The 12,640-nt window shown below is 40.9% G+C and overlaps 1 protein-coding gene across 1 annotated transcript in view; it reads right to left on the minus strand.

Moving 5' to 3' along the window:
* Nucleotides 1-1,231: 1,231 nt before the first annotated feature.
* Nucleotides 1,232-12,640, minus strand: part of PCSK2 (proprotein convertase subtilisin/kexin type 2) — a gene marked incomplete at its 5' end in the record, with an annotated part of 78,876 nt that continues 67,467 nt past the window's right edge. The window contains 4 exons of the mRNA XM_009082454.1: nt 1,232-1,991; nt 5,627-5,854; nt 8,430-8,530; nt 9,791-10,006. Coding sequence (XP_009080702.1) covers nt 1,505-1,991; nt 5,627-5,854; nt 8,430-8,530; nt 9,791-10,006 — 1,032 coding nt within the window. The remainder of the gene's footprint in view (nt 1,992-5,626; nt 5,855-8,429; nt 8,531-9,790; nt 10,007-12,640) is intronic.

Here is a 12,640-nt window from a genome sequence, read left to right on the forward strand (position 1 = left end):
AAAGTAGATCTTGGGTCCTGCAAAGATCTGAATTATCTGCTTAAAATGAGCATTTGAGTAGGTCCACTGATGGCCTTTACTCTCAGTAAGTGCCTAAATATATGCAGAATCAAGAACCTTGATTATTCAAAGGTTAAATTTGGGATCTTACACCTGAGAAAATGTAGTGGTTGCTACCATGAGTAATTCCCACAAAGGAGGATGTTATATTTTGTGACAATAGCCAGAACATACTCCAAGGGTGAGAGAGACTGACTATACTTGTGTATGAAAAGTGACTGACACTTTAAACAGCAAAGAGCAATGACTGCTAATGAATCTTTCCAAACACACTACGTGTTGTTTCCCAAGAAGGCTAACTTTGCATTACACATTAATAATTTAGGCATATTTTTCTCCTTAAATTCATTTGTATAACATAAACCCAACAAATACCTACTTTTAAAAATGAAATTTTGAATCAAAAATTGCTTTGGGACTGAAACTGTGTACTTCAAATTCCTCCCACAGCAATTTAATGGCAGCCAGGTTGTAAACGCCAGAAAACAGGGGGTTGTGGTTGGTAGTGCTGACGTGGCCTCATCTTAGAGTGCTGGAGTGCATATCAGTAAAGACACCAGCAGATGCACTCCTGCACTCAACTTGCTGGAAATCCAGCAGCTCATCCCTATGTGCTTGCTCTGCTGTAAGACGGTAAATTGATTTAAATTGCCAAAATTAAAAACAAAACCAAAAACAAACCACCATCAAAATTGGAACTTGTGCTTCTTCTAGAATGCCCTGACCCAGTTTGCAAAGCACTTCTCCCTGTCACGTGGCTTTGGCATCACTTTGCCTTCCTTATTGCATGTCTGTTGACCCATCTGGTGGCTGAAGTGTTAGCATGTATGTACTGTAAGCGTAGTACTAAAGAAAACTCTCAAAAGAATTGGATTTCTGCAAATTGGATTAGTGAATTTTCCTCCTCTCTGGATTATTTCTTCATGTAGGGTCTAGTGCTACTTTGGTTGAATCCAGTGGGGAAAGTTCCACTGAATCAGTGATGCAGAAGGAGCTGTTAGACATTCAAAGACCTCTCCAGCCAACCTCTTTATGATTCCCTCTCTCACAGTAATTTTTAAAAATGTGCCCAATATCACCAGCTGCCAATGAATTCACTCTTTTTTTTTTAATACAAACATTTACCACACAAACATGAAGGGAAAAGCCATCAACTTTGCAGGTTATTACATATTTGTATGACACAAAAAAAATAATAATTTGCAGTCACAAACTGTACATAGTATTTGGAGGGACACAGTACATTTGTGGTTTAGAGTAAAAAAGGATTGCTTCAATGGTAATTAAAATAATTACTGATGAGATATAAGACTTTAAAATCTAGAAAGGGTGATAATTTGGCTACAGAGACGATCATTGTAGTATGCCTAACACAGAGGTTTGGATAGTAGAAAGGTGAGTGGAGGGGTCTGGGGAAGGAAAGACACTGTCATGCAGAAAAGCATTAGTTCTTGCTCAGTATACTCTTCAGGCTTCTCTCCACTGCTTCATCTAATTCTTCCTCCAGCTCTTCCTTCTTGGACATGGCCAGTTTGGACTGATAATCTTTTACTATTTGGTCTATGTACGGTGCACTCTGAGTCCCGTGCAGCATCAATGTCCACTCCTTCAGCACACCCCGCTGGGGCTGGCCACCAACAAACCCAATCTCTAGAGCCCAGGTGCCTCGGGGGTCTTCTCCCCAAGTGTGTGTGGTCATGAAAGGCCATTTGTCAAAACCCACCTTGGAGTCGTCATCCCTGGGGCGCCGGCTCAGCAAAATGGACTTTGTTCCCATCGGTGAGGTCATGTTGATGTTGAGGTCTCCTCGTCGAGTGGAATTCACAGTTATAACTGCCTGGACATGTTCAAGGTATCGGACAAAGTTTTCCTTCCCCTCACAAGCATCAGTTGTCAGTGTGAGGACCAGCTTGCCACTTGGTGGTATCTTCCTGTAGGTCAACAGATAATTAAGCAAATTAAAAGGAGAGAAAACACCATGGGAGTTTTAGCTTACGCTGAAACTATTGGGTTTGATGCCTCACAGAAACCCCCTATATTACTTTCCTTATTAATACACGGAGAAGTAAGGAAATAATAGTTGCAAACCTAGCCAGAAAGAGAACATTCTCTTTCTAGAAAACAATGCCAAAACCTTAATTTGAAAATACATTATGAAATGTACACCTACACAAAGGGAAGGAATACAATTAAGAAGCACATACTGCTCTTTAAGAAATATTAACATATATTTAATGTTTGCCTTTACTTAGCACTCCTATATTGGGTAATTGCATAATCATGTGTACACTCAGTAAAAGAAGCATGAGCAGTCAGTCATGTCAGAGCCTCCTCAAATAACAGCAGCAAACAGCTGTCTGGTGTCAGAGGAGCCAGTTGCACAGAACTGCAGTGCCTATATCCTTGTTCTGCTTTGGAAACCAGCACAAACATGGGATCCTACTGTCAGCTCGTTTGAAAAATACTTTTCCATGAAGATTTCCATCGTTGAACAGCTCCTCCTGTACACCAAGGAAAGAAGTCACATGTGTTTACTGAGTTGCCAAAATGCTGTCTGGCCCAGGAGCTGAGGCTGCCAAGTCTCTGTCAGGTCCTAGGGTCAGGATGCAACTGGCAATTACCCACTGCCTCAGAAACTGGCAGGCAAAATACACGGGAAGCGTAAAAATGCTCTGCGTCTTCTCCTTCAGTGTTCTGTGAGCCCTGTGACACTTTCCTCTGTCCAGAAGAAGTAATTGAAAGACAAGAATACTGCAGTCATTAAAAAAGGGACTAAGTCACAAAAGACTCTGGTCACCTTGCCATTACCTTGTCTTCCAGTGGCTTCTCCCTGACCTCAGTTCTGCAGTAGAATTGAGAGCCCTTTTTGATGGGCATTGACCACACTGTGGTAATGAACACCTTCGTTTCAAAAGAAATGAGTACCAGCCTTTTTCCCTCAGCTAATGAAATACTGTGTTCTTTAGAGACCAGTGAAAGCATTTCATTCAAGCTTAGCTTCCAGGAATTTTCTGCTTGAGATGAGCTCCAGGTATTACAGCTCAGTACATCACTAATTGGCTCAGACCAGCCTCTTCTTTCTTGGGAGTATTTGCAGAATAAAAAGTCATTCAGATTCAGGTCCTCAAGGCATTTAAACACCTTAAACTTAAAACCTGTGTTGTTTTGAGTATTATGGATGCCCTGGAGCAGAAGCTGGTATAACATAAATATTGTACAGTTAAAAAACTTGAGTATCTAATTATAACACCCTTGAGATATTTATTTTATGTTGCCAAAGCAAAAGGAAAATGCACTATATGCAGTCAGAGGTGAAGGACCATGATTTCACAGTTACCACACTCTTGCAGTTTATCTGCACAGGAGGCATCAATTTCAACTCAATCTGAATTCATGTGGTCTCACGGCTGTCTTACATAGTAGACAAAGCTTTGGCAAACACTGCTTCATTCCCAGAGTGCTTTATCTCCTCCAGTAAATGAGGAGGGACACCACAGTGTGAGTCTTTTCTACCTATCAACACCAAAACCCAAAGAAACAAGAACAGTGTGTTCCCACTCCATCTGCTCTGCAGACAACTGCAGACAGCTTTTCTCTCCTCCTTCTTAAGTGCTGCAGTGCAAAAGTTCTCTCAGCTCTCTGAAACACATGGGAAAAGGCTTTCTCTGTTTCCCCCTTTTCTATTAAGGATATTAGGATCTAACACCCTCTGCTTTGCTAGCCTAATTACTGTAGTCCAGGTGAATTTTTCCAAAGACAGAAGAACCAGTGGTGGTGGAAAGAGCCTGACATGAAGGAGCAGAAGAGAGAGATTTTCCACAGTGTCACAGGGTGCCACTGCACATATAAAGATATAATATAGCCACTTGCATGATGTAGCATCCAGTTAGAGATGAGCAGGGGAGCTAACCTCTCTCCAGAAGCACATTCCTGTGTGCTCCCATTCCTCAGCTAATGGACTATGACGTCCTAAATCATCTTTGTATGTCCCTAACCAGTTAGATTCAGACTTTTCCCTTTCCAGGAAAAGTTCCTATTGTTAACAAGTATTTCTACTTTAAAAACTGATTGCTTTCAGCACACTGTATATTTTAGGCTGTCAATTATTTCCTGGCCTTTTGCTGCTAATTGACAACAGTGCTTTGAAACAAAGCTCTGTTTCAACTACTCACCTCCATAAATCTATACTGAATATGCATTTTATGTATACAAATATCTGTAGTTAAACAAACATAGAATTTAGATAGAAATGTTGCTCCAGCAAGACCAAACTAAAAAAATAGCCCAACTATCCATGGCAGAGGTGCAGTGTAGTTTTCATGTCCAAGGAATCTCTGGAGATGCTTTGTTTTAATTGCATTTTCTTACAGTGCAATTCAAAACAAGGTAGATGTTTCACTTCATGATGCTTATTATTTCCTGTCAGTGACATTTTCATTAGGGGACATAAATATTACAGCAGTGCTATTAACATATAGATTTGTTGGGCAATTGAGGGGGGCATCCATAAAACCTACAGAAAGAAATGTTCTCTCCTCCTCTAGGATGATCCCCATTTCAATAAATGAAGCTGCATTAAGATAAATGAGATTATTTGTCTGCATTTAAATATTAATAAACTTGAGAGAGCTCAAAATTAGTTTCAGCACTCTCATTTGTTTTATACCTGTGAGCATGCATAGGCCACATAAATTAAAACTCAGATCTCAGCTGTAGAACCAAATACAAATACAAACCCATCTGGAAGATCGGACAAACTTGCTCTCTGCATGGCTCAGCTATGTGCTAGGGTGGCACACTGGTTTGTTTTTCCTTTCCAAGAGAATAATGATGCCTTCAAAAATGGCAATGAAAAGTCAAATTTCAAATGGTATAGACATAAATTGGCCATTATTAAGTTAGTATTTCAGTTAATTAAATTAAAATACAGCTGTTGTAGTCAATTAGTATTAATTCAATCACTTGTTGACTTGTTCACTTTAGCACATGAAGGTAAATCATAAAATAATCTTGACTACCTGGCCTGCAATTAGAGATTTGAAGAGCATAAACCAAACACAATTAAATGCTGTAGTGTTCGAACTGAATCACTGGTACCTGTAGATGATTGATTCAGACTTCTGGAGATAAAATTGTCTGCTGGAAAATGTCACAAGGAGATATGACCTGGCTGACAGCTATTTCATGTGGCAGCAGTTTATGTAATTTACAGTGTCAGCCTCCCAGACCTTCACTCGGGGACAGGATCTTTATTTACAGAAACAAACATACCTGTGAGTCCTCAGGAGAAATGGATGTTGTTATTAACACTACTAGCACTAGCAATGAGGACACAGATGAGCTGTAGAATGTGCTCCTCCAGCAAACCAGGAACTGAAAGATCATGTAGCTTTATCAACCATTGTTGATAAAAAGTGTTTTATCAACTTATTACTGGACATGTTAGACTTTCTTAGAAAAAAACCTTCATTATGTTTCTATGTCTATCCATGTCTTTGTCAATGTAATTCCATGTTTGTGGTCTCCTAATCACCTGGAAGATGTCAAACACATGCACTGGACTTACTCAGGTTCCTGTATCGACCCTCCGACACAATGGAATCTCTCGGGAACAGTCTTCCAGTCTTTTGCCATCCTAACCATTGCTCCTGCATCTAGGACACCATAGCCAAACAAATGATTGAACTCCAGCCCAACACCATTCCTACGCCATCGATGAACTTCATCATGGAGCTGGTTCCTCTTGGAGGTGAGCACTGTCAGATGCTGCATGTCTCTCCATGTCAGATCCAAGCTGTGCAAGAGCAACATGGAAAACAAACAGTACAGTACTTACAAGCAGATATTAAAGAAAGACTGTTTGAGTAAGCCTCTTGGTAAAATTTGCTTCTATGAATAACACTGAAACTGTATCTATACACATAGCAATAACAAAGCTTCTGTTGATTTCAGTAGGAACAAGAATAGGTTTTAATTGTATAGTACTTCTCCAAAATATATTCCCCCAAAACTGCAAAATCATTTTTAATTGTTTCACTCTTCTTAATAACAATTGCTTTTAACTACACATTATAGATCTACAATGCAATTTTTAAGCTAATGAGTAGGATATTATACCAGATCCTGAGAAAAAGATAAAAAGAAAAAGATGATGACAGAATTTCACCTAGCTTTCCTCTTAAATCTTGCCCTCTTTTTCTTGCCTGCTCCTCCTGATTTTCCCATGGAGCTTCAAAGTTTCACCCTGAGAAGTCCCAGTCTGATAAAGCTGATGGGCTGTAATGATCCAGGTGTTAGCACTGTCAGGATTCTGTGAATATGAGTATATGGGCTGTGGGAGGCTGCAGGTTTGCATTATAATGTATGGCAGAGGTTTGTCACCTGTGACATGTTAGCATGGATGGATGTAGTTAAGCAACATTTGCCTAAATTCAATGGTCATTTTTCATCATCAGCACTTGTCTTCCTAGATATGCAGTGATTATGATGACAGGAAGGGCACTTCTAAGTTATTATTCTGGAAGCTTCAGAACCGACATTCTAATTCTACATAGCTAAAGCTATTCCAGTTGGTTTATGATGAACTCTTTCAACATCACAATATGTCTGATTCAAACCACCAACCTAAAAGGATCTGCTTTTCAGCTTTCTGTGCCCCAAGTAATAAGCATGTGTGCGTGCTGAATGTATACCAGAATAGCCAATTACTGTCATTTCCCCAAGGTGACACAAGAGAGCTGAAAAGCAGATATCACTTGCATCATTATTACTGAAATCTTTTCAGAGCTCGCTGCATATCTTAAAGCTGTACTTTCCATTTCACAGATTGGACTGGTTTGAGAGACATGTCAGATGTACACTGTGTACAAGCTGACAGACATAGTGCAGGCAAGAGCAGTCTGCATGGCAGATTGTCAGCCATTCCCGGGAAGGCTAGTGCAGCTCATCCAGAGTAGTTCTGCACAACACAATTTAATAAAGTTGGTCTGGAAGGGGATAGGAGACACTGACAGCTCCTTCTCTCCCCTGCTGCCTTCTCAGCAAAGGCTAGAAACTCTAGTGCAAGCCAGGGGTATTAGTCTAATTCCTATTCATGATAATTTGGCAGAGTAATTCCAGTCTTTATGGAGAGCTCAAATGAAACGGAATTATAATTATTACTGAGATATTTAGGTCCCTGTCTAGTTTAAGCATGCAGTGGTGAGAAAATTCGTTCAACCTTTATATATTTATGGCCATATTAATTTATTACATAGTGGTTGTCCCACTGAATGAGTATGATGGTAGAAGGAATGATCATCCAAAGTTAAACACTTGGCATATGTTTTATGTGTGCATAACCTGAAAAATGAGACTTAGCCCAAGTCATGCTCTGAACACAACAATCATTGCTGTGCTAATGATGCAAACTTTGCCTCTGCCAAATTTTCATTCTTCTGCAGTGTTGAAGGAAACTATGTACACAGCCCTCACTTCATCTTATGACTACAGCAACTGAAGCTGTGTAACTGAGGAAATGTTGGCTCACTTCACGAAAAAATTAACACAAGGTAAAAGGTATAGGTTATTGTGACGAAAACTTCCTAATCAATAGAGAAGAAGATAATGAATCTAAGATACATAAGAAGCCTCCAATGTCATGAATGTCATGGAGATGGAAAAGTGACAATGTATATTTATTCCTTCATGTAACAGAGCAGTTATGTAGTGCAGAAGCACATTACAGGCCATGGGTTAAGAAAACAAAGAAAACATTCCCCACCACCATTGCCAAAAAATATTGTGGAACTGATTGTCACTGGATGACACAGGTGCCAAATACAGACAACTTGAAAAAGAGACGAATTCAAGGAAGATCAATCTGCTTGTGGCTATTAAGTGGGCTGACTGTTCTCTACCCAAGCCACAAATTGTTCAAAACCCTTGTTGAAAGATCACTCTTAATCTCAGTTCGCTGTCCTCTCCCTAAGCATCTGTCATTGCAGACAGTACCTGGCACAAGATGAACTCCAGTCTGATACTACAGGTTCATTCTTATGTTTTAGTAGGCTGGGCATTTCACTCAGGACATGTGGAGAAATTAAACAATCTCTCCTTCCAAACAGAGCTAGAGAAGACAAAACCCCGGATGCAGTGGATGGGTAAAACCCAGAGAAAGCAAGTCAGCCAAAATGTATCTGCCACATAGCTTTGGCAAGGCTGTTGCTCCATCTGTAAGTCACCATGCACATCACTCCTGTAGCAGGCAGCTTGTGAGCTGTTCATTCCAGCCCCATGCCACAGCCAGCCAACTGGAATGATGAACACCATCAAACAAACCGCAGGCCCTCTCCTCCCTAGAGCTCACAAGGAATTTCTCAACAGCATACTTAGCCTCCAGGGCCAGGGCGAACACTCCGGCTGCTTCGGGGGCAGCTGCAGATGTGCCTGAGTGACGCAGGGTGCAATTGCCATACAAATCCGTTGTAGCCTGCAATGATATTAGATGTAATTAATGAAACCAGCTAGTCAGTTTTCCTTGTAGCTACAGACTCAGAAAAAGGCAGAAAGTGGAGTTTGCACCCTTAATTTTTAGAGTAATTGTGTGTTTGTGCCCATGATCTGTTTTCTTCTTTAGAACAGTTTATCGACTTAAAACTACACTGAGATGTGGTTACAGAGGGTGTGAATGCAAGAATAAGTCATGAGGTAGCAAAACAATGTTCATTATCACTTAGAACTCATGAATGTATATAGATAGCATTTAGCTCCTATAAACACAGTTTAACCACAAGCCTTATCAGAAGGTTTTGAAATGAGAATTGTTAACAGTATTGAGCTTTCTAATGTTCGGGCGAGGACCAACAGCAGTACTGCTGTTTTCTATGCAGACTAGTCACTAGAGGAGACCAGAAGAAAACCTTAGAAATACATTTTATGGCAGTAATTACAGAGGTACCACAGATCATCTTGGCTGATATGAGCACAGAGCTGATATCAAGAGAAAAACCAGTGTTTTTTCCGTCTGCTACTGCATGTGGGCATTTACGATTGTATAATGTGTCCCTGGGATGTGAGACAGGGCCATGGAAAATGTCTAACAGCTTTTGGCAAAAATTAACCTTGAGTTACTACAACTGACTTTTCCACTTTGTGAATTGGATTATGTCCTTGCTAGTCTGAAGATGCTGAAGAGCAATGATCACTATGGTAGAAGAGAATCCCAAATACACTTGAACAGAAACTGCCTACTAGGCTGCTGTAGGTATGGCCTTGTAGGGCACTTGAGTATGATGCTCCACACTGCTCAACAGGAGGCTCTGGGTGATGTGAACCCCTACATGTCCTCTGGGGGTGACTGAATGTCTTTCTGCTCTGTGCTGCTTGTACAGAAGAAGTCTGCCAGCACAAATAAATATGGCCTCAGATGTTAAAACTTTTAGTTTAGATTTTACAGAGAATTTTTGAAACACTGTCCCCTGGGAAGTGCACAACTGAACTTTTAAATCTGGTTTCTGATAAAGGAAAACACCAAGTTTCCTTTGAAGCTCTAAGAGATGGAAGATCATTGCTGTTCTCAGTATTAATTCCACATCTCCTCAGCTGACAGTTTTGGCATCATCACATACTGCAGAAGAGAAAATATCCATCTCAACAAAGAACCATCTGGTGCTCCAAAGCACACAGAGTTGTAATAGGTCATGGGAGTGCACAAAGACCATAGCAACAGCACAATAGTGTCGGGACTCACCACGCCGGCCTCCGGATTTCTCTTCCTCCCGTTACTAAAGGTGGAGGCTAAGGTTGAAGAGCAACTTTCATCATACAGAGCTGTCCGTCCGTCGTTTATGGCAGAATTGATGGAGATGGTCCACATGCTCGATGCATAACCATCGCAGTTACAGTCATCATAGCTGCCCCCATCTCCAGAGGCCCAGACATAGATGCTGCCTTTGCCACCCCGACCCTGTGAAAGGGGAAAGTTGACCCTCTTGAGTTAAACTACAAATAGCAGATACTTTAAACTGCATATCTAATTGTAAAACTGAGCATCTCTAAAGAAGAAAACTGGTCCAAACAAAATATACATCAACCTTAAGCTGAAAATACATGGACTTACATAGATTATTAAACCAGGTAACTGGCAGACACAGCCAGTTCTGCAGCCTTATATATACAGAGTACTTCCATTTGTCTCCTTCATGCCCTGAATGCTCCCATGCCAGGTGCTAAGACATTTTATGGATTCATTAGCATTTATGTCAAGGTCTAAGTGCTATAAGGAAAGTGCTCTTTTAAAAAGGATATAGGTCATCTCGCAGGCTGTGTTTGTAAGATCCAATTATGTTCAGGCAATGGCTAAAAAGCTCTGTAAAACTGGCACCTTTTCCTCTCAATAGATTTTTTTTCCAAAGGTACTGCTGGCTAAGAGCTGTTTTTCTGACAAACCAGCTTCTACTTCTAAGGAGAAAATAAAGTTATGAGACCATATAAATCATAGACAGAAAAATGGTCCAGCAATTACACTGAGATGGAGGGGAGACACTGAAGCTGAAGGCAGCTATAAAGGCTGTCCATTTGTTAAAGGAAAGAAATCTGTATCCTCTTCCCAACTTCCAGATAGGCAGGAAATGGGAAGGGATCGACTCAGCTCCTTCTAATCCCATACTCAGGTAGGAGGTGTCTGGAAGAGAGTCAGACCCGAGAACCCTGACACTCAGGGAAAGATCAGTGCTACTGAACCCAAAGCTCAGATCTCCCACTGACTCCAGCACAGCTACTATTTCTCTCTGTGCTTAGTCCAACATAATCCAACATTTAATTCCAAGAGCACCAGAAGGCTGCAAGGCCTGAATTTAACACACTGTTTATATGCATTGGGCAGAAGATTAAAAAATCTCTTCTGGCCTCCTCATTGCCCAGCATGAAATGGAAGTTAAAGAATATACAAACTTAGCAACCTGCAATGGTATTTTAATAGGGAACCTTTTCTGTCAGGATTTTAAATCAAATCTGAGCTCCCAGCAGTAGCTTCTATTTTTCATCACACCCCACTGAACAGAGCAACCTCATTATTTCAAGCACGTTAGTGAGCTGCATTATAATCCACTGAATTGCACAGCAGGTTTGCTGCCACTGGGGTATATAACATCTCAGGACATAGATTTTCATAATAAAGATAATGACTATGAAAAAACTCTCTGAAATCCATCTAAGAACTCCCACAAAGATCTGAGATCAGTCATTTGAGTTTTAAGGGAAGATGATACTGCTGCAAAAATATATACTTTCAGAACAAAATAATGCCAGCAATTTATTTTTAAAAAATTAAAATCAACATACCAAGAAGAGTTATGCCTTTTTCAGCTTTGACGTTTTTCACATCCTACCTTGTGCTCTGACTGCTGTTAGCCTACAGGATCCAAGCCTCAACTTTGGACTGCCTTCAGAGGCTACATCCCAAGTGTGCCACCACCATGCCCATGTACACCACCTTGCCACCATCTGCCTGCTTTGGACAGCCTCTATGGTAGCTCAAGCTACAACTCTGTCTGTCCCAAAAAGGCAGGCTGCTGCCCAATGCAGAAAGCAGGTGGCTGCTGGCGCCAGGAATAGGATGTTTGGCCTGTATAGACCCATTCTTAAACAACCTTTTCCTTCCAGCCATTTTAAAGGTAGAGGAAACACTTCATTTTCATGTGAGAAATTCACCAAAGTTGATAACAAGAAATTAGCCTCTGCAGGACTCAGCACAGGAAAAGAGCCCTCCTCGGCAGATTGTTCCATGATGCCAGAACTGGGTATTGGTGCAAAGCATTTCACCCCATGGATGAGACTTGTGGCAGAATGGCAGAAAATGATGTTTAATAGATTGCTGGTGGGGAGCAGGGGAAATTCACAGAGGAATTGAAATTCTAGCGTGGGTTTTATGCACATAATTACTGTAATCTGAGAATGGCCTCAGGATATCACTTCCATGAGAGTCACATCCAGAAGTCGGGCTTAGTGTTAAAACCTATAATTCACCTTTTAATACTCTAGTTTCAATTGTTTTTCATCCTAGCCAGGACTGGAAAGAGAAGCAAACACTACTGGAGTAAACTGATAGTATCCCAAGTCATTATTTACAATGATGCTTAGGACTTGCTTCTTACATGTCCCACAGCCAGACCTGCAGTAGTGGGACAGTTTGCCCAGGCAAAATATTTGATGGCTGTACTCGGGCTTTGTGTCATTTCCCAGGCCGAAATATATGGTTTCAGGGGAAGTGAACTTTCAGTTCCCTGGGTGGTAGTAGTCTAAAGTGACCTAATCTTGATCTAATGGGTGGCATCCTTGCTCATGTCAAGGTGCAGGGCTTGGAACTAGATGGTCTTTAAGGTTCCTTCCCAACCAAACCACTCCATGATTCTATGACAAACCAGAAAAAATATCCCAGTTGCATCAACTAAGCGTCATATTCAAACATAACTGAAAGTTCCTATTTGCATCTCAACCTAAAAAATTTCAGTGGTGTCACTCAGTACATTTAGACCAAAAACAGGACTGGAGAAGGCAGTAGTAACATCCACGATAAACACCAGAGGGAGCCTGGAGGAAG

Source organism: Acanthisitta chloris, unplaced genomic scaffold (genome assembly GCF_000695815.1).
Source record: "Acanthisitta chloris isolate BGI_N310 unplaced genomic scaffold, ASM69581v1 scaffold29520, whole genome shotgun sequence".
NCBI lineage: Eukaryota > Metazoa > Chordata > Aves > Passeriformes > Acanthisittidae > Acanthisitta > Acanthisitta chloris.